The following is a 27,862-nucleotide window of genomic DNA, read 5'->3' as shown; positions in this document are numbered from 1 at the left end:
TCCTGCCTACATTAAAGGACAGCTACCCTTAGATTCCCTAGTCGTGTCAAATGCTAGAAAAAGAGCAAACTCACAGACATCAGGTGAAGCACCACCCCCTGATAAAGAATCTAAGGTAATAGATGATTCAGGCAAAAGGATAGCTGCACAAGCTACCAATACATGGCGTATTGCTAATACACAAGCCCTCCTTGGAAGATATGGCAGGGCTCACTATGATCAGTTAGAGACATTACTACAAAATCTACCTGACCAATATAAGGCGCAGGCAAATGCTTCAATCAAGTGCGCGCTTGATGTAGCAGACACTGCATCTAGAGCTGTAAACACTAGTGTCCTACTTAGACGTCATGTGTGGCTACGCATTTCAGGATTTAAGCAGGAAGTGCAAACTACCATCTTAAATCAGCCATTCAACCAAAATCAATTGTTTGGACCAGAGGTAGACACAGCACTTGAGAAAATGAAGAAAGATACCGATACAGCCGAATCTATGGGAGCTTTGCAATCCACACAAGCTAGAGGCTCTTTTCGTCGCTCCTTCTATAGAGGAGGCTCCAAACAGACTGGAGTAGACAATACATCTTCCTTCAAATCCAATTCACAGACATCCTCCAGTAAAGGATATTATAGAGGGGGCTATAGAGGCAACAACAATAAAGGAAGAGGCTGAGGTAACAACAATAATCGAACCTCTTCCACCACAAAACAGTGACTTCCCTCTGCTCCCCCAACAGCACTCCACTCATGTGTGGGGCAGACTAACACAGTTCCTACCTGTCTGGAATTCCATAACAACAGACAAGTGGGTAAGACAAATTATCCAGTATGGCTACTGCCTCGAACTTACAGCTACCCCTCCACACATACCACCCAGGCAGAGTCCAATGTCTGCAGAACATCTTATACTGCTCGAACAAGAAGTCCTATCACTTCTTCAAAAGGACGCAATAGAAATAGTTCCTTTATAACATCAAGGAATAGGGGTTTATTCGCTGTATTTTCTAATACCCAAAAAGGACGGGACACAGAGACTAATTCTCGACCTCAGGCCCCTCAATCAATATATACACTCAGATCATTTTCATATGATCACGTTGCAACAAGTGCTCCCATTGCTGCAACAAGGCAACTTCCTTACAACACTAGATCTAATGGACGCCTACTTCCACATTCCCATATATCCTTCTCACAGGAAGTATCTAAGGTTTGTACTGGAAGGACAGCATTATCAATTCAAAGTCCTTCCATTTGGTGTAACAACTGAACCGAGAGTGTTCACAAAGTGCCTAGCAGTAGTAGCAGCACATCTCAGAAGACAATAGATACATGTCTTAACATATCTAGACGGTTGGCTCATAAAAGCCAAGTCATTCACTCAGTGTGTCCAACACACACATCAAACAAGTCAAACATTGCACGACTTAGGGTTACAATCAACTACACCAAGTCACATCTTCAGCCCTCTCATGTACATCAATATTTAGAAGCTACAACACGTCTACAGCTCTAGCGTATCCCAGTCCAGCAAGGATACAGAGCATTCAAGCCTTAGTCACAAAGTTTCAACATCAACACTCTCTCCCAGCCAGAGTGTTCATGAGACTAATAGGCATGATGGCATCTTGCATATTTATTATACCATATGCAAGACTGCAAATGTGTCAGTTACAGGAATGTCTGGCACAACAGTGGAATCAGGCTCAAGGACAACTAACAGACCTGGTGTTGGTAGAAAGCCGCACACATCGCTCTCTGCAGTGGTGTAACACCAAAAACCTGGCAAAAGGGCGACCGTTCCTTAAACCTGTTCCACAAATAATACTTACATCAGACTCATCTCTCACAGGTTGTGGAGCCCATCTCCTACATCCTACAACTCAAGGGCAATGGACCATTCAACAAAGATCTTTCCATATCAACCACCTAGAGTTGCTAGCAATATTCTTAGCGCTCAAAACATTCCAAGTACAAGTACAAAACAAAGCTGTCTTAATCCGGACGGACAACTTGACAGCCATGTACTATATACAGAAACAGGGAGGTGGGTGGGGGGGGGGGGACACATTCTCTACAGCTGTCCCAGCTTGCACAGAACATTTGGAGATGGGCCACAAAACCTATATCTGTTAGCAGAACACCTTCCAGGAGTTCACAATCCGATAGCAGATCTTTTAAGTCGACAGACGCAACAAATTCACGAATGGGAACTACATCCGCAAGTTCTTCTACCATTCTTTCACAAGTGGGGCCATCAAGACACAGATCTGTTCGCCACACACGAAAACGCAAAATGCCCAACCTTCGCGCCAGGTTTCCACACCCGCTGTCCTAGGGCAATGCGATATGGATGAACTGGTCAGGCAGATTTGCGTATGCTTTTCCGCCACTACCACTAATAGTGCGCAAGCTACGACAACAGTCGCTCAAGCTAATTTTAGTAGCTCCCACATGGGCAGGCGAACTGTGGTATACAACACTGCTAGAACTATCCCTAGTTCTACACCAAAAACTACGTCTGACACCATCACTGCTAACAGAACCATGGAGACATCCAGACCCAAGCCAACTGAATCTGCCAATCTGGCTCCTGAGGTCTTAGAGTTTGGTTATCTTAACCTACCACCAGACTGTATGAATATCATTAAAGAAGCCAGAAGACCTACTACTAGAGCTTGTTATGCTGCTAAATGTAAAATATTTGCCATTTACTGCAACAATAACCAAATTGATCCCCTAGATGCTTCCATCCCAAATATCATTTGCTACCTTCTACATTTACAAAGATGTAACTTGGCATATTCATCTATACGCCTACATCTGGCAGCAATTGCAGCATATTTACAAAATAGACAACATTTGTCTCTGTTTAGAGTGCCTGCTATTAAAGCATTTATGGAAGGATTAAAAAGAATCATTCCTCCCAGGTTACCACCCTTTCCAGTGTTGAACCTAAACATTGTTCTTACAAGGCTCATGGGACCACCTTTTGAACCTCTACACAGATGTGAACTGCAATTCCTCACATGGAAAACAGCTTTTTTAGTAGCTATTACATCTCTTAGGAGAATAAGTGAGATTAAAGCGTTCACTATACAAGAACCATTTTTACAATTACACCGTAATAAAGTGGTTCTCAGAACAAATCCTAAATTCCTTCCAAAAGTCATTACTCTGTTTCAACCAATCTGTAGAGTTACCGGTGTTTTTCCAAAACCCAGACTCTGTAGCAGAAAGAGCACTACACACACTAGACGTTAAAAGAGCTCTCCTCTACTATATAGATAGGACCAAATCCTTTCGCAAAACAAAACAATTGTTTGTAGCTTTCTCTCCACCACATAAGGGCAACCCCATCTCTAAAGCTGGAATTGCAAGGTGGATTGTAAAATGTATACAGATATGCTATCAAAAAGCAAAACGTACATTAACAGTTCCTCCTAGAGCGCACTCCACACGCAAACTAGGAGCCTCTATGGCTTTCTTAGGGAACATTCCCCTAGAAGACATCTGCAAGGCAGCAACATGGTCTACAACACACACCTTCACTAAACACTACTGTGTTGATGTGCAAGCCAAGCAGCAAGCTGCAATAAGCCATGCTGTTCTAAAAACTCTTTCAAACTACTGCAACAGATACAGGCGACCACCGCTAGGGGAGACACTGCTGCACAATCTATGCTAAGTGTACAATCTGCAGCTCATATGCCTCGAACGGAAAATGCTACTTACCAGTATGCATCTGTTCTTGGCATGTAGAGCTGCAGAGTTGTACACGCCCTCCAGCCTCCCTGGGACCTGTATCTGTTCCAGTTTCATCTTAATTAGATATACACATGGACATCCTTTCTTTATTTCTACTATCTCCATCATTTCCCATCATGGCGAAAAACAATCTAAGGATGGAGCAGATGCCCATGCGCACTATCGTCCAAGGGAGGAGTCACCTATCTCGTGACTACAAAAGACTTCTTCCAAGACGACAACAACATGCAATCATCCGAGCCCAAAACCAGGTGGCGATCTAATGCTAAGTGTACAACTCTGCAGCTTTACATGCCAAGAACAGATGCATACTGGTAAGTAGCATTTTCCTTTTAGGAAGCTGTTGGTAGCAGCAGAGCTTTATTACTTCCATATCGGAAAACACCCTAGTTTTAATTTTTGCCCGTGGTTGCAGTTGTTGGCCACTGACACTCCTTTTTGGATGGATGAAAAAGAACCTGCAAGAGGGGAGGTAAAGAGACAGAAATCTAGGATGGAAGAAGAAAGAGGCGTGAGGTAGAATCAAGACTTAGGCAGCCGTCGTATTCAAGAACCCGGAAATTCATCAGCACTGGTGGCAGTTCTTAAGAAGCACTTCAGGCCCATGCACTTATTATTATTATTGGTATTAATAGTAAAATTTTACAAACTAAGCACTGCTTGGCTCTCCTCTTATTAGCTTGGAGCAGGTATATTTAGTTGTGAAACCTACCCCATCTTTCTAGGTTCATCACATTGTTTACAAACAAGTTACATCTCTTGTCCAAAAACGGATTGTTGAATGAAATGAAATGAAAAGAAAATTTATAAAGCGCGGTAGCTGCCCAGAGGCGTCCTAGCGCTGAAAGGAAAAAGAAAAAGTGCTTTTTTGGTGGGGCTACTAGCCTAGAAAGTTTAGTAAAACTTCTTAAAAAGAAAGGTTTTTAATTGTTTACGAAATGAGTAGATTCGGATCAGATCTCAAGTGAAGGGAAAGAGAATTCCACAATTTGGCCGCATTGTAAGAAAATGAACAACCTCCAGATCTTGCTCTCTTTATTGTGGGAACTGTGGCAAAGAAAGCATGAGTAGAACGAAGTTGTTTAGTGGGATGATAAGGAGTAATTAGGAAATGGTTAATGGCCGGGCCAATTTTCCAGTAGGCTTTGTGGGAAATGCAGAGAGTTTTAAAATTGAGTCTTTCCTTCACCGGAAGCCAATGCAGGCTTCTCAGGCCGGGTTTTGCCGAATGGCTACGGGGAAGCTGAAGCAAGGTTCAGGCAGTACAATTTTGTATTATCTGGAGCTTCCGCAAAGTATATTCCGGGGCTCCCAGATAGAGGGCGTTCCCATAATCAAGGCGAGACTGAATCAAACCTTGGAACACGATTTGTCTTGCTTCAAAGGGTAAAAGTGGAAGAATCTTGGGTTCCTCATTCCACCCCTCCTTACACGTTGTTTCGGATTATCTTCTTTAAGAAGCCTTTTACTAAATGTCGTTGAGGAGTAAAACACTATATGAGCCCTGTTGCTGTGTTTCGCAATTGAAAGATGCCTGTGGGATCCACATAGCGGGGTTTATAAGAGCCATGCTAACATGACATAATGTGGAGGCCCTAAGGTCTTAAAGTATGATCCGCTCCACTGTCGTTCATATTACCTAGATTTATTATATTAGAGGTAAATATTTTTATTGAAATTCATCAAGACACGGCAACTTTGAAAGAAAAACCTAGTCATATCTTGTATAGTGCCATTCTAATGCATATGGATATTCAAAAGCTATGCTATTTTAAAATACAACTTTTCAAGATGACATCCAGTTAAAGGAAATCCTCCGGGGCCCAGAGGATTAAATCCAATTACAAGTGAAGGGGAGGAGAGGAAGGTAGAACACTGTGGTTCCGTTATTTTTAAGACTATAGAAAAAATATGAAATACTTCCATGTTATAGCGCAAATCTCAATACACAGCACACAGCTGCACCACTTTTAATAAAGTCAGCATGAGTTACCAAGCAGAGCTATGAACTTCCCATCATAAGTGGGATCATGGATAGGGCAAAGCTATGCCAATTTCATTTCGTCAGTTCCTGCCACCTAATTCGACTGCAGCTCAAGAAAGTTTCCTGGTGCAATCAGATTCATCAAAGCCTGCTCTTTTCCAACTATCTTAAACTGGATTCTTGGAAGCTGTAACGAGGCCTCAATGCACAGGCATCTAGCTCCTTTTTGTAATCAATTCTAGCTCCTGCCTCTGTAGCTTTGCGGTTCAACTAATATTCAGGAAAAAAAAGATTTTATACCGCCTTTCTCTGATATCTCAGCCCCCCTGCAGCTTTGTAGACGTGTGGCTCACTGGTTAGAGGAGGCAGACCTAGAAGCAGAGGTCAGCCCGGGACCAGGGTTCAATTCCCGGCTCGGCGGGGTCTTGAGTCCTAAAATGTCCATGGACTCGACAATTCTCGCTCCGGTGCCTACTCGATTCACGGGTTCCCACTCTGCGACTCTGGGCAATAGCTTGCTTAATCTCCACAACGGCTCCTCGCGGCGGGATGCCTGGCTTTCACCTTGCGGATACCCTGCTGGGGTATCTCACAGGGGAATACCAGGACGGGTTCCCTAAGCAAGCGCCTTGATGCCTTCGGGTGATACGTGCGCTATATAAATCGCAATACATTTACATTTACATTCTAATAAATGGAGGCCGGTGACTTCCACCAGGAACGGGCCCTTGGCTTCCTTGGCCGCTGGGGACAGAGTGGAATGTGTAGCTGTCTGGGTGTCCTGATCAGTTACTGGGTCCCTCTAGTCTCTATCTAAGAAGTCTTGTGTTTAAAAGACTCTGAATTAAAATGTTTACATTGGACATATTCAGCAGGATTGCTGCCATTCAAATTCTTGCTTTGCCAACTTCCCAAGCTTCCTCCACTTTGTTTTGTCAAATAGTTTGTTTAATTCTTGTCTTTTCCGCCTCCTGCTCTCTAAGGCTTCTCAACGGGATAGTGGTAGACATTATAAACATACCATTGTGGCCCAACCTGTCTTTGTTTTAACCTTCTGTCCATTATGTTTTTCAATCCATTGTTTTTACTATTCATTTATTTTTCATATGGGAAGGGTTTCTTTTATGTATGTACCAATCCCGTGTCTGTATTCCTGCATATTTCTTCCAAGAAAATCATTAGATTGGAATGGAAATGTGTTGTTTCTCAAGTGTCGCAACCCTTTTATTAATGATTTTAAGTCCAGGCCTTTCTAGCTCTTCATTTAGCAAACTCATGTTCATTACTCCTAAGCGTCATATTTATCTGAAATTTCATGGCATCACAGATGATTGTCTCTGGATTTGTTAATTAAAAGAAACCAGTAATGATTTCCTAAGAGATATTAAAAGGAACCTCACATAAGTCAGAGGCCTATGTCTTTCTTTGTCTTAATGTTCCCCACTTAAATTCAAGAACTCTTCTTCCACGTCTATTTGCAATATGTTTTTTATATCTCTTTTTAGAAAGTGTCACTGAATGTGGATATTACATTGCCGTTGAAGAGTAAGTGAACCTATTCCAGGACTTGATGAGCTGCATCACATTTTATGTAGGAATTCGGTAGTTATTAGCAAGCAAACTTTCTTTTGTGCATAGCATGTTTGATTTGTGTTCAGTAATTGTGGTTCACACATTTTTTGTGTGAAGTGTTTGCACATGTTGTTTGTGAAGTGTTTCCTCACTCAGTACTAAGAGCTCTTGCCTCCTGCAGAATTCTTCATGATGTTAAGTAGCTATTGTGTGGCTCATGCTTCCTCCTTCAGTGAAATTGAATGAACTGCCGCTTGGACATCAGCTACATGTGTGGCAGTTTGGATTTACATCATAGAACCAATGTGGAAGTTTGTAGATCTTTCCCCAATAACCCTATTGGATGAAGGTTCATTCCTTTGGTGCCTACTTCCTACAATTTGCTCTCACTCCTTGGTACATTATCTTAAAAGCTTGAACATCCGGAGAAGGGCTCATGCTGGGAAACAAAAATGTACCGAAAAGTAATAATGTTTCTTCGGCGTTGGTGAATTCAAAATGTTTGCATTTGGCATACTCACCCTCTTAGAAATACTAACAAGCCAAACTAAGATAGCACCTGGCAAGCTTTCGTTTTTTTAATCTCCGAAATTGAGGAACCAAAGCACGCACACTTAAATGATTGAAATATTTAATCATTAATATATTGGAGGATATCGTGCTTCTACAGGAACACAGTCAGACACTGTATGGAGAAGACTCTTAAAATTTAGATCCCTGATATAAAAAGAACACAATTGTGCCACCAGTTCATTTTAATACCAATATCTGTGCCCATTCCTGAAATAACAATCTCTGACATGCTTACTTGTAAAGACAATTTAAAACTTAACTTTTTTTTGTGTAAAAAAAGAAGAAACCAATTCAGTTGCACTCCCACAACTTGTGGTGTTTTTTCTCCCTCCTATGTTTTTGTCAGTCTTTTACAATTTCTCTCTCTCCGACTCTACCTATGCCATTGAGACTGTTGTTTCTTTGTGTTTTTTCTCCTGCCGCTGTTTGTATGTCCATCCCTCTTGATGTCTGTTTTTTTGTCGCTTCCCACTCTTTCCTCTGTTTATGCCTCTCAGTTTTTTTCTGTTTGCAGTTGAATATACTGAAGGAGCTCCACCAGGATGAGTTAGGCCGGATCTCAGAAGACCTGGAAGATGAGCTCGGGGCACGCTCGAACATGGACAAAAAGCTGGCAGACCTACGGGGTGAGGTGAGGAGCTGGGGTTTGGTCTAAGGCAGGCTGGGAGTGAGTTAAACTATAGCTTGATCTAATTTGTTGCATAAGTTGTGTTACGTGGATGAGGCAAATTTTGAGATGCTAGTTGGATACAGCTTGATATGAGATTTTATGTATTTGTTTTTTTTGTAAAGCGCTAGGTTATGACATGGAGCCACTCCACAGCACTCATGACATAGAAGCCGACAGGTTCCTTTAGTAAATCAGATTCCTTCATGACTGACTAAGTCACATCTTCGAAGTCAGGACCTTACATACTCGGGTCCCTCAGTCGATGGGGCTCGAACTACATGCCTTTGAGCCTGGTCCCCTTAAAGAGCAGGTTGGGGTTAGCCCTATGATGTAACTGGAACGGCTCTTTCAAAATGCTTGTTTCCAGGGTTTTTTTTAATGTTGTCATGCTTTGTTGATTGCTAAAGCCATAGGTGTGGTTCAATCCAGAGCTGAGTGCCCACCCAGCCCTTCGATCAATCTCTCTGTGTGAGATTTGCAGTTTAACCTTGTCTGTGCCATCCAGTGTGTTTTGCTGGATTTCAAGGCTCGACTTGTCTGTGGTTTGTGGGAAAAAACCTTTAAGTACTCCGGGTGTGCCTCTGTGCTTTGTAGAGCAGGTTGAACATCGTTCTTCATGCTGCTGGTAGTGACTGAAGAATCTCAATTGACACGATGATGTGAGATGATTATTTTTGATTGAGACCTAGTCTGGCTGCCTGAGTTTGCAGTGTCTTGACAGTCTGTTTCTTTTGGTGATCCAGCGTAGAGCAGAAAGTAGCTGTGCGTATTTTTACCCATCACTCTCATTTGATGGCCGAAGGATACTTAAGTGTATAACCACACTCCTATATTTTACACTACTTCAGTTGTGATTGGAATAGTTCTGAGTTCCTCCAGCCACTAGAAGGGTAAGTTGTGATATGAAAGCGATTTCAGTCTTGCCTGTTTATGAAAGACTGTTCTCCCTCAGCCACAAGTTGATTTAGTTCAGACAATTGTTGGTACTCTTGTGATCTTCCTGCTTGCCCTCTAAGCTACAGGTCAGTTAATGGGCCGGTCACAGCTCCCCTGCCATTTTTCTGCTGGACCGCCTCCTGTTGTAAGGTTGCCTAGCGACTATCCGCTTTCTCTACTTTTTTCCTGACGTTGCTGCTCCCACCTCCCTGCCTGCCCCTCCCATCTCCCAGGACTTTTAAGAAGGCCGCAACTCTGCCTCGGTTAGCGCTGCCGGACATCTTGGGTCAGTCACAGCTCCTATGCCGCCTATCTGCTGGCCTGCCTCCTGTTGTCAGTTTTCTAGCACATGCTTGCTTTCTCTTCGCGTCTTGCAATGCCACTTTTTTCCCCGCCGTTGCCGTTCCCACCTTCCTGCTGGCCTCTCCCATCTCCCAGGACTTTTAAGGAGGAGGTAAGCCAAAGCGAAGCCCGTCTGCGCCTGTCCGCACCTGGACCGTGCCTAGCGTCCGTACCCCTGGTCCTTCAGCCAATACACCACCAAGGAGCTCCTGACCCTGGACACTGGACACTGCAACAACAGCTGCTTCATGTCCTCCCCACGATCTACCAAAGGATCCTTCACCTGCCACCGCTGCCACTTCTCCTGCGACATGAGACCATCTGCCCACACTGACAGCATCGCCACTCCCGCACAGAAGACTGCAAACAACCTAGCCCTGCTCCAATGCATCCTGCTAAACTCCCGCTCCCTCTGAAAACATGCCACTTAGATCTGGGATACCACCACCACCTTCTCCCTGGACATTGCCGCCTCTCCTCGAACCCCTACATCGCCACTGTCACCCCGAACAGCTACAAGATGATACACAGAGACTGCACCAACAAGCATGGCGGGGGCATCACCATCATCGCCAAGGAAACCATCTGATGCACCACCACCAACAACGACCCAACGCCTTTCATGGAACACCTCAACTTCCAACTACAGACTGATACTAAGACCACGATGTGAAACACCCTCGCTTACAGAATCCCCCTGGGACCCCAACCGACCTTATGTGACATTAGCTTCAGTCTCATCATCCCCCCTTGCTATCAACTTTCTCCACTGCGCCCTACTCAGCGAACACAATTTCCACTTCAGTGACGCCAACAACACCAACTCCCCGTTCCTGCTGTAGAACCTCAACAACAACAGCCTCACCCAACTGGTCACCGTACCCATGCACAAAGCTGGACACATAGTTGATGCCATTTTCACCTCCAGCAATAGAATCAAATTCACTCATGTCACAGAACTCACCTGGACAACCACGCTATTGCCACTTTACCATCTCCGATGCTCAGCACACCATCTCCAAGCACCACAGCACCACCCACCAAAGCTGGGCAAGGTAACCGAGACCCAATGGTTGCAGGCCTTTGGCACCACACAACCTGAGCCCACGGCAGACCTCGACCAGGCCGTCCTGAACTTCACTTCCTGGATCACCAAAAGCACCGACAGTCGCCCCTCTGAAACCAGCAAAAGCGAACAACAAGTTCGAGGCATGTGGGCCTCTGTCGGAACCGATAGTTGTTCTACTTTATACTCGAGACCAAAAGGTCTTTAGGCTGGGCGTCGGTATAGTTGCGTACGGTTTTCTTTCTGACTCCCGGCTCCGATCTCTTACTGCCCTTCCACGTGCTTTCGGCGCGGACGGGCCTACACTACACCCTTTGCTATGGAGCGGACTCCGTTCAAAAAGTGTCCGTTGTGTCACTCTAAATATTCGCACCTCGACGTGCACCCTGTGTGCAATACCTGCTTGTCACCGGATCACCGCGAAGACACCTGTATGGCGTGTTCGAAATTCCGAAGCAAGAAGACTTTGAAGATTCGCCGGGCCAATCGGCTCCAGGCTCAGTTGTCTGCTTCGGCACCCCCACCAGATGACATTTTCCAGGAATCTGTCGAGGGAGAAGACGACGTGCGAGGGTCGGACTCTGGCCCCGCGTCCGAGGAGGAGACCTACGACGCGGGTGAGGAGGACTATAACGAAGTCTCCGACGAGGTAGGGGACGACGATCAGGCTTTTGCCACGATGGGAGATAGCTCGGAGGAGGAGCATCCCCAAACAGACTCAGGGGTTATTCCCCTTCATGCGGCCCAGGTCGAGGGATCGCCTTCGGGCCTTACCCAAGATCTAACTATAAGTCCTACGTCCCCGCCTCCGGGCCCGGTCACGGACATTTCTAAGCCATCACTTATGTTGAAGAAAACGAAAGTGAAGCCAACGGGTCACGCACCCTCGGATGCGAAACCGAAACTGAAAGTTGCGCTGGTGAAGAAGGTTCTGGAGGCGTCAACTTCCAAGAAAACCAAGATGGCCGACTTGAAGAGCCACGCCAAAATGGCCGACCCGAAGCCCTCTGGGTCGGCGCCGAAGGCGAAGGCCCCCGACGCGGCTGCGTCGGCGCCGAAAGGGGTCGTGGACCCGAAGACGGTTCCGAGGAAACGTCAGGCCGACGACGCGCCTAGACATGGGGCGTCGGGGCCGAAGAAGAAGTCTACCGGCGATCAGGCTCTCGAAGATGAGGGGTCGCTAGAGCCGGTTCAGCCCTCGGCAGCCTTTACGAAAAAAGTGGGGGAATCCTTACAGCGGATCCGAAAGTCCGCTGAGGTTCCCGCTCAGGACACCGTAGCGCCTACGCTCACGCCTAAGCCTACTAAAGAGCAAACGCCCATTCGTTTTACCCTTCCACCCAAGTCGGCGCCGAAGGCCTTCGCGCCGAAACAGGGCGGGCACGCAAAGGAGGTATTGACGCCGAAAGCTGCCTTGGTGGTGTCGAAGCTTCGGCTCCAGCCGCTTGCGGTGGAGGAACGTCGTAAGGTGATCATCGACGCCAACACCGGGAAATTGTTGCTCCTCAAACGAAAGATTACGTCGGAGCCGGCCTTGGAACCTTTTAAGATTCCGCTCAAGAACAAGAAGTACTCTGCGGACTCTTCGGCTCTGATGGAACCTGTGTCCCCACAGGCCTTGGAACACTCGCCAACGCATTCCCCCGCGCCTGATGCGGACGAGGAAGATGCCGAGTACACCTATCCTGCGTACTCGGATCCGGAAGAGGAGCATGTGCCTTGGGCCGCAGGAGGCGACGCAGAAGACCCGCAGTCGGGTCAGGACACTCAACTTTTCGCCGCCAAGACGTCCCCGACAGAGGACTCGGCGGCCTTCAATGCCTTAATAGAGAGAGCTGCGGCGAACCATGACGTCGAGCTGCACTCGGACCCCGTGGATGCGGACTTCTTATTCGACACCTTCTCGGTAGCCGAAAAGCAAGTCAAAACGCTACCGATGCTTAAAGGGGTGCTGAAACATGCACAGGAGGTTTTCAAGGAGCCCACCCGGGCGCGGGTGGTCAACCCTCGCATCGACAGGAAATATAAAGCGGCGCCCACGGATCCCACTTATATCAAGGGACACTTGCCATTGGACTCCCTGGTGGTTTCCAACGTTCGGAAGAGGGCGAATTCGCAGACTACTGGTGACGCTCCTCCCCCAGACAAAGAGTCCAAGATCTTTGAGGCATCAGGCAAACGCATTGCTGCACAGGCAGCTAACATCTGGAGGATCTCTAACACCCAAGCCCTGCTTGCACGTTATGATAGGGCCCATTATGACACATTAGAGGCCATTCTGCAACACTTGCCTGACCAATACAAGTGTGTTACTTAGACGCCATGCCTGGCTTCGAATTTCGGGGTTCAAACCCGACATCCAAACCACGATATTGAGTCAAACAGTGAATCCTGACCATCTGTTTGGTCCTGAGGTGGATGCCTCCCTAGAAAAGATGAAAAAAGATACCGAAACTGCCAAATCAATGGGGGCTTTACAAAGTCAGCAGTTTCGGGGCGGTTCCTTTCGCCGCTCCAATTCAAAAGGCACCTCAAGGGGACAGGCATCCCAGTCCACACAATACTACAAGGGTAACACCCAGCTCTCGTATAACAACAACAAGGGCAGGGGTGGCTACAGAGGCAATAATATCAAAGGCAGGGGACGTGGAAACAATGGCTCCAGGTCCACCACCACCAACAAGCAGTGACGTCTTGTCACTGCCCCCCGATCACACAACACCTGTCGGGGGGAGACTCCAGCAGTTCCTGCCGGCGTGGAGGTCCATCACCACGGACAGGTGGGTGAGGTCTCTTATCCAGTACGGGTACTGTCTAGAACTTACGTCCATTCCACCGGACATACCGCCAAGAAGCCGTGCTATGTCCGGCGAGCACTTGACCTTGTTGCAGCAAGAAGTTCTAGTCATGCTGCAAAAAGGGGCGATAGAGCTCGTTCCATTGCAAGAGCGGGGAACAGGGGTTTACTCCCTGTATTTTTTGATCCCCAAAAAGGACGGATCACTCAGACCGATCCTGGACCTCAGGCCCCTGAACTGGTACATCCTCTCGGAGCACTTCCATATGCTCACGTTGCAGCAGGTGCTTCCCCTGCTTCAACAGGGGGACTTTCTGGCTACGCTGGATCTGAAGGATGCCTATTTTCATATTCCCCTGCATCCTTCCCACAGGAGGTATCTCAGATTCACGATCTTAGACCAGCATTACCAGTTCAGAGTCCTGCCGTTCGGGGTCACCACGGCACCAAGAGTATTTACGAAATGCCTAGCAACTGTGGCGGCGCATCTCCGTCGCCAGCACGTCCACGTCTTTCCATACCTGGACGACTGGCTCATTCAAGCAAAGACGGAACAGCAGTGCGTAGACCACGTGTCACGCACCATTCACCTCCTGCACGATCTGGGATTCTCTCTGAACTACCCAAAGTCCCATCTCCAGCCCGCCCACGTGCGACAGTATCTGGGCGCGACAATCGACACTCTGGCAGCCACTGCGCAGCCGAATTCAGTGAGAATCGCCAGTATCCAGGCGCTGATCCAACGATTCAGACCCCAACACTCGCTTCCAGCGAAGGTGTTCATGCAGTTGATAGGCATGATGGCCTCCTGCATCTCCATTGTCCCGCACGCGAGACTACATATGCGTCCGCTTCAGGAGTGCCTAGCACGTCAGTGGACTCAGGCTCATGGGCAACTGACAGACCTAGTGTTGGTGAGCGGTCGGGCGTACAACTCTCTGCATTGGTGGAATCCACAAAACCTTTGCAAGGGCCGACCATTCCAAGAGCCTGTCCCACAGATCATCCTGACGACGGACGCCTCTCTCCAGGGATGGGGAGCGCATGTACTCCATTACACTGTGCAGGGACTATGGACGCTACAGCAAAGGAAGATGCACATCAATGTGTTGGAACTGATGGCAATCTTCATGGCCTTAAAGGCGTTCAAAGTACATCTGTGCAACAAGGTCGTGTTGATCCGGACGGACAACATGACGGCCATGTACTACATCCAGAAGCAGGGAGGTACACACTCTCCACAGCTGTCTCATCTGGCTCAGAGCATGTGGAAGTGGGCCATTCAGAGGAACATCTTCCTCATGGCAGAGCATCTCCCGGGCAAGGACAATCAAATGGCAGATCTGCTCAGCAGGCACAGCCATCAGATGCACGAGTGGGAGATACATCCATCAGTACTCCAACCGTACTTCCAAAAGTGGGGTCATCCAGAGATAGACCTGTTCGCCACAAAGGAGAACGCAAAATGCCAAAGCTTCGCCGCCAGGTTCCCACACCCCCAATCACAGGGCAATGCGATGTGGATGAACTGGTCAGGCAGATTTGCGTACGCTTTTCCCCCAGCACCTCTGATACCGCTGGTGGCACGCAAGCTCAGGCAACACTCGATGACGCTCATCCTGGTTGCTCCAACGTGGGCTCGCCAACCATGGTACACCACGTTTCTGGAACTCTCTGTGGTACCGCATCAAAGGCTTCACCTCACTCCCAGCCTTCTGACGCAGAGCCATGGCGACATTCAGCACCCAGATCCGCAACAGCTCAACCTGGCGATCTGGCTCCTGAAGTCCTAGAGTTTGGCTACCTCAATCCTCCTCCCGATTGCATGGACATCATTCGGGAGGCAAGGAAGCCCACTACTAGAGCTTGTTATGCGGCTAAATGGAAGAGGTTTGTCATCTACTGTGGGAACCACAGCATTGACCCGCTAGATGCTTCCATTCAAAACATCATATGTTACCTCTTTCACCTGTATCGATGTAATATAGCGTACTCTTCCATCCGCATTCACCTGTCTGCTATGGCAGCATACCTCCAGAATAGGCAGCACCTGTCACTCTTTAAGGTCCCTGCTATCAAGGCTTTTCTGGAAGGACTCAAAAGGGTCATTCCACCAAGGACTCCACCAGCTCCAGAATGGAACCTCAATGTGGTTCTTACAAGGCTGATGGGTCCTCCCTTTGAGCCACTGCACTCTTGTGAGCTCCAGTTTTTGACTTGGAAGGTTGCGTTCTTAGTAGCGATTACATCGCTACGGAGGGTTAGCGAGCTGCAGGAGCTCACCATCCAAGAACCTTTCTTCCAGGTACATGCTAACAGGGTGGTGCTCCGCACTAACCCTAAGTTCTTACCCAAAGTGGTCTCACAGTTCCACATAAACCAAACAATTGAATTGCCGGTGTTTTTCCAAAACCCAGAGACGCTGGCGGAGCGTATGCTCCACACTCTTGATGTGAAAAGGGCCTTGATGTACTATGTGGACAGGACAAAAGATTTCCGCAAAACCAAACAACTTTTTGTTGCTTTTGCCACACAACACAAGGGAAACGCAATCTCCAAAGCGGGGATTGCTAGATGGATAGTAAAGTGCATTCAGACCTGTTACGCTAAAGCTAAGCGCACTCTCACTATCCCACCGAGGGCCCACTCCACTAGGAAGTTGGGGGCCTCTATGGCTTTCCTAGGTAACATTCCCTTAGAAGACATCTGTAGAGCAGCCACATGGTCTACCACACATACTTTCACTAAGCACTACTGTGTAGACGTGCATTCCAAACAGCAGGCAGCTGTTGGTCAGGCTGTTCTAAAAACGCTTTTTCAGACTGCTGCAGCTGGCACGGGCGGCCGCCGTTAATGGAGGGACTGCTATGTCTTCTATGCACAGATATGAATTCAGCAGCCCACATGCCTCGAACTGCAAATGCTACTTACCAGTATGCATCTGTTCTTGGCATGTAGGGCTGCTGACATTCATATCGCCCACCCTCCTCCCCGGCGCCTGTAGCAGCTGCAGTATTTATTCATATAAACACATATGCTCATAGCATGGTCATCACTCACTTTCTTCACTCCATCTCTGCCAATGGCTAAAAACAATCTGGGGATGGAGGCGATGCCCATGCGCACTGTAGTCCAGGGGAGGAGCCACCTATCTCGTGATACTTCGAAGACTCTTCCAGGACAACAATGTGCAATCATCCGGACCCAACACTAGGTGGCGGACTATGCACAGATATGAATGTCAGCAGCCCTACATGCCAAGAACAGATGCATACTGGTAAGTAGCATTTGCATTCCAAACAAGCCAGATGGTACACTCCAGAGCTCAGAACTACCAAATGCAACTGCTAACGACTCAAGAAGGCTGGTGTATGACTAAGGAACCCTCTGACATAGCCGCTCACGAAACACAGCAACTACAACCTCCACATCGAGGAAGCCAAGAGAGCAGCAATCACAACCTGCATCGACACCGCTGCCAACCACACAAAAGAACTCTTTAAAATCATCAGGGAACTCTCCGAACCAACAGCCACAGAAATCACCATTCACCCCTCCCAAGAACTCTGCGACATCATCTCAGACTACTTCCACAGCAAGATCACCACCATCTGCAACAAATTCGACCTCTGACCCATCACTCTCCGTCCCGACTACCTCTCTCAACCATTGAACACCAGCCACACAATAACCACCTGGCCTCCAGTCACCACTCAGACCACCTCAGTCATCATGTCCTCCCTCCACTCCGGGTCACCGAACGACTCCTGCCCCCTCCATCTCTTCAACCTCAGAACCAACCAATATCAGCACGGAACTCACCAGCATTCTCAACACCTGCATCTCCAAGGCAACTTTCCCAGATTGTTGAAACACGCGGAGGTAAGACCCCCCCTAAAGAAGCCAGCTGCGACCCCAGGACTTGCAGAAATTACAGTCCGATCTCCCTGCTCCCCTTCCCAGTCGAAGTACTTGAGAAAGCCATCAACCAACAGCTTACTGAATACCTCTTCTCAACGCCTCACAATCTGGATTTTGTGCCAATTACAGCACAAGACTGCACTGATTGCTGCAATAGATTGACATCAAGACTAGGAGTGGGTGATGAATTCCACTACGTTGGCAGAGTTCATGGAGTTTTTCACACTCAGGGCATAGAGTTAGGCAAAATAAACTCAGCCGACTGCCAGCTGAGCTGAGTTTACCGGCACACGCTCACCCCTATGTATTTTAAGCCAAAGAACTTCAATTAGATAAATCCTTTAAGTATGCGTGGACTAGTTTTAGAAGATTGTTTGCGATGCAATATCCCTGCCTCACTCCTACCAAAAAATGCCCTTTTAAATCACTTATAGTTGAGGTGCAAGAGCATATGCCTACTTTCTGCAACCTGTCCGAAACTCACGGTTTCTCAATGCATGCATGGAGGCCTTGATGACCCAAAAATCTGTCAGTCTTCCTCTGAATAAATTGTGGAATGTTCCATTGTGACTGCATCAGGGGAGCGCCTCTTTCACAGGCCTGTACTTTTCTTCAGTTGTGAAAGATATGGGTGAGGCCACCTCACAGGGGCGAGAGGAGACACACAAGGGGCTCTGTCCTGCTTACAGGGTGTGCACAAAGAGGTGGGCACCATATGCCCCTGGCCTGGAGGCCCACATCCTCCTCCCTACCCGGCATGGCCTCATTGAATCAGCCCTCGTGGAATCAATTCACATTGCTTGAAACTGCCTCGTCTAGGTTCCCATGTTTGGAGAGTGCAGCACTGGGCGGTGTGTGGGGCCATTTCTCGATTCCTGAGCCCACTCGTGCCTCTTGGACCCCTGAGCCATCCAACAGGAAACCCGGGCAACATCATGGCCTAGCTGACAGGAATCCTTAGTCTGAGCATCTGCCTTTCACTTTACCTGCCCCCAGCAACAAGCACTTCCCGCAGGGAAGGTAAGACATGCACAGGTTAGGAATGGGATCACAAAAAAGAGGTGGAAGAGGGGGGCTTGGAGGCCAAGGCACATAAAGAAGTGGATGGTAACATAATACTGCGAAGATGTGGTTTGTGGACAGTTTGCAGACTATGGAATGTGGCTTGACTGATTTATAATCGTGGCTCAACTTTGACTGAATTATATGATCCCGGGCACATCAACTCAGCTCTTTTAAAACCTTAGCAGGAAAGAGGCAGCAGTTGCTAGCAAATGGGAGCGTTGTTTATGTCGCACAGTGGGCGTAAAGGTGTTTTGCATCCACATTCAGTCATTGCTTTCCACATTTGGGGATCAGCTATTTCCCACATCACTTACTGCGACTCATGAAAAAAGCCAAAAAATTGATGGATGGAATGTGAACCGTGTGTAGTTATTGTGCATTCCTGATTATAAAACCTTTGTTCTAACAAATCTGTATTGAGCTGTGTGCCTGCAGTGTTTGCAATGCATTCACAGCACACAAAGTGTTTAGAAAGACGCCTGATTGTTCCCCCTTTTTCACAAAACGACAGAGGGGTCCTACATGTCTGTGATATGGGGACCTCTGGTTACCTGCAGAACTCTGTGGAATCGAAATTTGCCTAGCTTACGTAACGGTAAGTTTCAATTCTATTAAGGACACGGAGGCGAGGATTATGCTATATCTTCCTTCGCTTTATTTTTTTTAAATTAAATTTGTACTTTATTACACCTTCGAGTCATACACACAGCCATCATCGCCTACAACCCGGAGGCCGGCGGCAGCAGAAGGTCACTCTCAAATCCCTGGGTAAAGATAAAACACACAGCCATGAAACCAACAGCCCGGAGGCCTGGCGGCGTAACTGCAGGTGTAAAAGAAGCGTGCAGTAGCATCAGTCCATGGAAGCAGCAGATGATTGACCTCAAAATGGCAAAGGAAAGCCCACCCGGCGGCGCCGGCAGTGTCAGTTCCAAGCGCAGTTCAGTGTGCCAGGATGGTACGACCAGTGTAGACACACAGTAGCAACAGCATGTAGACCCAGGGATGGAGTCTCTCAAGAGGGAAACCAGGAAAAGGTGTAAAAAGGAACCAAAACCCCCATTCAAACACAAGCCCACCCACCCCAAAAACTAGCCAGACCACCTAAACCTGTGTCCACTCGCCCGCTCCCACCATTCACCACTTCCACAAATCCCTCAAGAGGGCCATGGGTGTCGACTCACATGCCCACGAGGGCGAAACAAAGTTCAGTGGGGGTAGCGTCTATCTACATCCAGGACAGCCGTCCCGAGCACCCCTCCAATACATAGCACCGCTAAGACCAGGCACGATCCATGACTCACTCACAACACTGAAGCCTTCAACTACCTCTCTCCTCATCCTCAGCCGCCGCAACCCCATCCTCCTGCAGCACATCCAACTCCTCCCCTTCAGGATCTGACTCCCCATCCCCTTGCGCGCTCTGAAACGCCCTAAACAACCCCCAGAAGTTCTTGGGGCGACTCTTCGGAGGAAGTAGTTCACTATACACCTCTGATTGCGTGCAACAGTAAAGTAAGTCCGCCTCCCAACGTTTCTTCGTGGGAACTGGCCCCCGCATCCAACACAAGGCAACCAGACGCTTTGCCATCAGTAACGCCATGTCCGCAAGCCGCCGCACTGCCACCTGCAGCGGCTTGGAAAAACCGAGCAATGCGAGCGCCGGGCAGGGCAAAATCTCCTCACCTAAAATAGTGCTGAGATCCGCAAAGACCTCTACCCAATACTTATGAATATTAGGACAAGTCCAGGCCATGTGGAGAAAGTCTGCCGTGTGAAAGTGGCAGCGCTCACACTCCGCCGACTCCCTCAGCCCATACCTATGCAGCCGTTCGGGCGTGTAGTAGACACGCTGTAGGAATTTAAAGTGTATCAAGCGGTGTCGACTGTTGAGCGAGATCTTTCTAGTGTTGGTAGAGCAGTAACGCCACATTTCGTCTGAGATAGGAGTTTGGAGGTCAGCTTGCCAGGCCAATCGGGCCTTGGAGGGGGGGCACTGCCGATGCCTATCACCCAGTGTCCTGAGAGCCGTTATCAGTTTGCGAGAAGAGGGGGTCTTGATTACATACGTGAGCTCCGGCACTTCCTGCGGTTCAGCCAGTTCCGGGCCCAATGTGGCCAGCGCCGCTCTACGAACCCTATGATATTGAAAGCTATGTAACAGCGTTGCCCCAGGGCAGGACTGAAGGACCTGCTGCAATGTCTTCAGGGTGCCGTTTAAAAAGAGATCCCCCACCGTGACAATACCCAATTCGCGTAGCGCCCTCAGGACGCCTTTCTCCGTCAGCGGGGTCAACCAGACTGCCCACTCCACGCGGAGCAAGGGAGAGTACAGCAGCACACTCTCTCGGGAGCCAACCAGTGCATGCCAAGCATGGTTCGTGGCTGCGATAGAATCCAGATTGCCGACCCTCCGATCGGGTGGATAGCATACTGTGGCCGGGAGAGGGATGGGGTCTGCAAAGAGTTGTTCCAGTTTCACATGAGGGATGCCAGGATCCCCATGAATCCAGGAGTGAAGATGTGCTCCCTGAGCGATCCTATAGTACCGCTCCAGGTCTGGAGCCCCAAGGCCCCCTTGCTCATACGGAAGCATGAGCGTTTGCCACTGCACCCTCGGCTGCTTTCCCCCCCACGCAAGGCGGATAAGCGTCTGAGTAAGTTGCCGGAAAAAAGCTCTGGAGAGGACCACCGGTATATTCGTAAATAGAAAAATAAATCTGGGGAGCACTACCATCTTCATGAGCGCTATCCTGCCCATGAGAGAAAGCGGGAGTCTGCACCACACTTCGACATCATCTACCAGTTTGGAATAGGCGACCCCATAGTTCTCTCGTATCAGGACCTCCGGGTCAGTATGTATGCGTATCCCCAGATAGCGGATGGAGTCTGTGGTCCACTGCAATGGGTACTCCGAGTCAAATGGGAGTGTCACCGGAGTCGAGGGCAACGCCACCGATTTGTTCCAGTTGACCCGAAGGCCCGATAAGGCCCCGAATCTTACCACTTCCCGCAGCACCGCAGAGAGGTTTGTCTCCGGGTCACGGACATATAGCAGAGTGTCATCCGCGTATGTTGAGATACCAATCTGGTACGTCGGAAAGTTTATCCCTTCGAACCGATGATACTCTCGTATAGCACAAGCGAGGGGTTCCGCCACCATGGCGTACAACAGCGGAGAGAGGGGACAGCCCTGCCGGGTGCCCCTTCCAATCTCGATTGGAGCAGTGACTAAGTTCCCTATCTTTAATATCGCAGTGGGCTTGTAATATAGAGCTCCCAACATTTGTAGAAACGGTTCACCGAGTCCAAACTTACGAAGGACCCTAAGCATGAACGACCACTCAAGAGTCGAAGGCCTTCTCCATGTCTAAGAAGATGGCTACAGCCTTATTCTCCTGCTTGACATGTTGTATCGTGCCCAATACCGTGCGGATATTATAAGTGAGATTGCGTGAGGGGACAAACCCAGCCTGCTCTGGGGCAACCAGGTCCGGGACCAGAAGCGCCAAACGGGTCGCAAGTACCTTTGCATACAGTTTCGCGTCCACATTGATCAGCGACAGTGGTCGGTAAGAGCCACATTGATTAGGGGGTTTACCTGGCTTCGGGATGGTAATAAGTAGCGCCTCTCTCATGGATTTCGACATGCTGCCCTGCTGACAAACGTCATCGAACAGGAGCATCAAATACGGGACAAGTTTGTCCTGAAAGGCCTTGTAAAACGCCACCGTGAGGCCATCCGCTCCAGGAGCGCTACCAGACTTCATGCCCTCCAGTGCCTCCGTTATCTCCTCCTTTTGGATTGGGGCCATAAGAAACTCTCTCTGCCAGTCGGCCAAGAAGGGCATTTGGATGTAACTTAAATAGTCGTCGATTTCCTCCTCAAGGTGGCTATCCCTCGAAGAGTAGAGTGCCGTATAGTAAGAGTGAAATTCCGCTAGGATATCCTGCTCCTCCGCCACCACTTCCCCAGCAGCAGTCACTAATTCCTCAATAACCAATGGGGGCCTGTTGTTGCGCATCAGTTTGGCCAGGAGAGCACCAGGTCGCTCCCGTTCCCAATACGCGCGCGCCGTGGCATATTTACCCATATGTTTAATTTCCCTATCCGCCTCCTCTTGAAATTCCTCTAGCAAAGACTTAAGTTTGTCTGCGTCTGTGGCAGCACCCGAGTCTCCCGCCTGCCGTTCCAGATCGGTGAGTTGAGATTCAAGCAGTTGCAGCCGGCGCCTAATAGCCTTGAGCACCCCAGAGTGTTTTGCCATAGTCATCCCTCTGATGTACACCTTAAACGCATCCCAAAGCACCTGAACGCTATCCACCGATCCCACATTAGTTGAGAAATAGGTCTCTATGTCCTCGGCTAGTTCCCCTCTGAAAACTTCATCTAGGAGGGAATACGGGGGGAACCTCCAGGTAAACGGGGTAATCCTCCTAGGAGGAGCAACCAGTAGCAAGAGTAGTGGCGAGTGGTCAGACAGTGTGCGAGGCAACACCGTACACCCCTTCACCGCATCAAGCAGGGAGCGGGAAACAAACCAGTAATCTATACGTGTATGGAGGTTATGGTAGGCCGAGTAATAGGTGAACCCACCCCGCCCCGAGTGTCTATGACGCCACACATCAAGCAAATCAAGCTTCACACATTCCGACAATAGAAGCAATGCCGAAGCAGCTGGGGATCTAGGGGGGCCCGCCGATCTGTCCAGTTCTGGGTTCAACACTAAGTTAAAGTCGCCCCCCCCCCCCACAGCATTCTAGAGCCCACAAACTGCCTACAGCTGTCTGCCAGCAAAGCATAGAAATCTGGGGAATCGTAGTTGGGGCCATACACATTCACCAGCAATAGATCATGACCCTTCCCAACACATCGTGCAATCACATACCGCCCCTCTGGGTCTACCGCCACCCGCTTTAGCGACAACTGGGATTTGGGATTAGCCCAGGTGATCACCCCCCTAGCATGCGTGGTGAACCCTGCAGCAACACAAGCGGAACCAAGACCCCTCATCTGCAACATAGGACTGGACAGTGGTAGATGTGTTTCCTGCAGCAAAGCGAGGTCAATCCGGTGGCGCTGCAAGTACGCCAAGACCTTCCTGAGTTTACGGAAATCGTTGAGCCCTCTCACATTCCATGTCAGCAATCGCAGAGAGCCCAGGGCGCTCTCTGGTCCTAGGGTCTCAGCGGTCGACATAGCAGGTTAGAGAAAACAGTAGGGCAGAGCAGACGATGCAGCAGACACATTGCAGTAGTTGGCATAAACAGACCCCCCTCCCAACAGACCCCGAACCCCACACAACATATTAGCAGCAGCATTAGAACATAGCAAACAACTACCCACCCACAGCCGACCAACCCCAACCCGGTCAGACAGAGCATGGCACTACCCACCCCGAACCCACCCGATGCTACCCACTACAAACCCAAGACCCTCTAGAGAGTCAAAAGCCGAAAGCGCAGGGGCAGAGGTTCCCAGCCAGACAATAATACGCTCAGACAAGGACCAGGTACAACCGTAGCTCCCCGCCCCACCCCCATTGCTTTCGGCACCCCACCCCAGCCCCAGCAGGAAAGCAAGCAGAGTGGTGGATAACCAGTCCCAATGTTCTACGGGTAGCACCCCCCCTAAACCAGAAATACAGCAGCAAACGTCAGCAAGAGCCCAACTCAGTAGCACAACCCCGGGCCCATCAACCGTGGTCCAGAAAAGCAATGAAAAGGCACAACGGGCTTTTTTAGTGCAACACAATCACTCACGATGACTCAGCCAAACCTGGCTCTGGGGCGAAGGACAGATCACCCCTGACCATCCAAAGACGCAGCCTCCTCCTCGTCTGTACGTTGACCCTTCGGGCTATTGCGCCGTTCCTTGGCCCATTCCTTAAGTGATTTTTTCAGGTCCGCTGGGTCGGTGAAAAAGTGCGAGTGCCCCTGTTTGTTGATCCGGAGTCTCGCCGGGTACAACATGGCATAGTCCAGCCCCATGTCTCTCATCTGCTTCTTATAGGGGGCGAAGCGCTTCCGTTCCTCTTGTACTCTCGCCGTGAAGTCAGGATAGAGGGAAATGTTCATGCCTTCAAACTGTAGTTCCCCTTTCTCCCTCGCCAGCCGTAGTGCCAGATCGCGGTCCCTGTAATTCAAAAGTTTGGCAATGATTGGCCGCGGTGGGAGGCCAGGCTGCGGTTTCGGACCCAGAGTGCGATGGGCCCTTTCGACGATAAACATGGGGGAGAAGACGTCCTCCCCCAGCAGCGTGTGAAGCAACTTCTCAACGAACAGTTCCATCTTGCCAGTGTTGGTGGATTCCGCCACCCCTGTGATGCGGACGTTGGAGCGCCGTGAACGAGCCTCCAAGTCCTCCGTTTTGTCCTGTATGACCTGGAGCAGGCGACCGAACTGCTTACGGTCCTTATCCCACTCCGTCTGGGCCTCCTCCGCTTCCGTCAGCCTACGCTCCGCCAAATCCAACCTCTCAGCATGTTTGTCCACTCTCTCAGACATCCGGTCCATTCTGAAGGATAAAGCGCCAATTTTTGTGCCAATCGCGGACATACTCTCCTGCAAGCCCTTTTCCATGGTACAGAGCATTTCGCGAATGTCCGCGCAGAGCAAGCTATCAGCCGCCTGCGACGAGGTCTCCGGAGGAGCCCCCTCCGCGCCCCTCGGCCTCCGTTGTTCGAATGTGAGCTTCGGTTGGTTTCTGTCGCCCTTTCCCATGGCGTCGCTCACAGTGTGTTGACGAGGCAGAGAGCAAGAGCCGGCACAATGCAGGGGGGGCGCCGGGGAAGCGAACTCCGTTAAGCAGTCCGTTGCGTAGCAAAGGAGGGAGGTTAAAATGGCGGCCGCGGGCCGCGTGTTACGGGCGAGACCAGGGGGACGATCTCAACCCCCAGACACTCACCACAGTGCAGGTCTCACCGCAGGTTGCCGAGAAGCGCCAGTGCCCCTCCAGTCCCCAAGCAGGCCGAAGTAGAAATGTCACCCGCCAACCGGCGTCCGTAGGATGCAATTTCCCGCCGCCGGGCTCCCGAGCCTCTCCGGAGTGCCCCAGGCCACCGCAGTTAAGACACAGTTGACACACCCGTAGGAGCCGTGCGACAGAGTCCAATGACCAAAGCACCGGTGCAAACCAGTCCAGGAGAACCACAGGATAGGCGGCAGTCCGGCAGCCCGGGACCTCACAGGGACTCCACGCTGCACGTAGCGTTACGTAGGTCGGGCAGCCCCAAGGATAGTCCGTGGATTGCGGCCTGGTCCGCCACGCCAAACTCCGCCGGTCCGTTGACCGATGCCACCACCGATTTCGATCCGGGAAGGTGCCCCCGCCAGCTCTGGGGATCGTAGAAGCGAAATCTGCCCCCGCTAGGGCCAGCAAGGCGCCAAAAAGGATATCTTTGTCGAATATTAAAGGGGCTCAGGCGAGGAGCTCAGCTCTCACACGTCTTCCATGGACGCCAGCAAGCTCCGCCCCCCCTTCCTTCGCTTTATTAACATAAAGACTCCACAGCAGCTTAGGAAAAGATATAATAATAACAAAAAATGCTTTAAACATAAAGCATTGACGGAATGTTCAACAGATCAAACAACAACTCCCAAGAGTCTCTTTGTATAATGATAGTCCATAGTCCTTCCACTCTGTCCATCACCACTATAAAACCGGACTTCTCATCTTCTTCCTCCTCTTTCTTCGCGCAGATCACGCTTGAGCCTCATTGGTCCTGTTTAGCACCCTCGTTGCCTGTCGAAAAAGAAACAGCATCAGCGAGGTGGTCCAGGAATGCGACAATAAGGCGAGGAGCATTCAATGACTAATACAGTATCGACAATGTAAAGGAAAACGCTTTACTTACTGCCATACGGGTGGGTAGAGACACCACTGTAGCCTGGGTGGGATAATCCTCGCCTCCGTGTCCTTAATAGAATTGAAACTTACCGTTACGTAAGCTAGGCAAATTTCGATTCTATGTCAGGACCGGAGGCTTCAGATTATGCTAGTTCAAAGCTTACTTACCACCAACTGGGCCAAATCCACCACCGGCTTAAAATAAAACCTCTTAAAGGTGGAATCCGAGGACCAATCCGCCGCTCGCATTAGGTCCTCCAAACGAGCACCCACCGAGAATGCCTTAGAGGCCATGGCCCCCCTGGCGGAGTGTGCTCCAAAGAGAGAAGTATTGATGCCCGCTTCTTGCATGACCCACCGCACCCACCGAGCAATAGTGGGAGAGGAGACAGCTTTGTGTGGCTTCCGCAGGGCAATCAACAACTGACGCTCGCCCGGAGGGCGCAAATCCAAGGTCAGGTCCTCCTATGCTTTGAGGCATTGCACGACACACAACTTAGGAGTGTCAAGAAAAGCTGGATATGAAATGGACCGCGACGACGTTTTAGTGCGTCGGCCCACGGTAAAAGTAACCCCATCCGGGGAAAAAATGCGTGCAGAGACATCCAGCGCGCGCACGTCAGAGACGCGTCTACAAGAAATCAAACATAACAACATGGCTAACTTCGCCGATAGCTCCTTAAGAGACAGATAGGAATTGGCCGGCCAAGACAAGAACAAATTCAGAACCAAATTGACGTCCCAAAGGACGGAGTACCTGGGTTCAGGAGGCAAGGCGAGGCGGATAGCCCGCAGAAGCCGGCAAACAAAAGGATGTTCCCCTACTGGGTGGCCATCGATGTTGTCGTGGCCTGCCGAAATCGCCGATCGAATAGCATTGATCGTTCTATATGCCAAGCCCTTGTCGGCTAAATGTGCCAGGAAATTCAGCACGGGAACGAGGCCTGCGACCAAGGGATCCAAATCCCTTCATAAACACCAACGCATCCACTTAAGCCAAGCGGATCTGTAACGCTTCGCCGTACTATCGGCCCATGCTTTGGAGAGCAAGTGCTCAGCCGACCCCGAAAGGCCTGGGAGCGACCAGCGTCTCCTGAGAGCCTCCACGCCACGAGGCGGAGAGAGTTCTGCGTGACGAGGGGATGAGGTTCCTGATCCGGATTTGTCAGGAGCAGAGGAAACAGGGGGAGTAGGATTGGAAAATCCCAAGAAAGTTCCAGAAGAACCGGAAACCACACTTGAGACCTCCAGAGTGGCGTAACCAACACCAGCTCCGCTCCCTGGCGGCGTATTTGGGCCGCCGCCCGCATTATCATGGAGAA

At 49.7% G+C, this 27,862-nt stretch overlaps 1 protein-coding gene across 4 annotated transcripts in view; it reads left to right on the top strand.

Moving 5' to 3' along the window:
• The window catches only part of CCDC102A (coiled-coil domain containing 102A), a 360,110-nt gene that overhangs the window by 227,341 nt on the left and 104,907 nt on the right, over positions 1 to 27,862 (top strand). For all 4 annotated transcript variants that reach the window (XM_086947789.1, XM_086947790.1, XM_086947788.1 and 1 more), the window contains exon 5: positions 8,409 to 8,525. In XM_086947789.1, coding sequence (XP_086803915.1) covers positions 8,409 to 8,525 — 117 coding nt within the window. The remainder of the gene's footprint in view (positions 1 to 8,408; positions 8,526 to 27,862) is intronic.

This window comes from Lissotriton vulgaris, chromosome 12, assembly GCF_964263255.1.
Source record: "Lissotriton vulgaris chromosome 12, aLisVul1.2, whole genome shotgun sequence".
Taxonomy (NCBI): domain Eukaryota; kingdom Metazoa; phylum Chordata; class Amphibia; order Caudata; family Salamandridae; genus Lissotriton; species Lissotriton vulgaris.
This window is presented reverse-complemented; position numbering and strand designations above follow the sequence as displayed.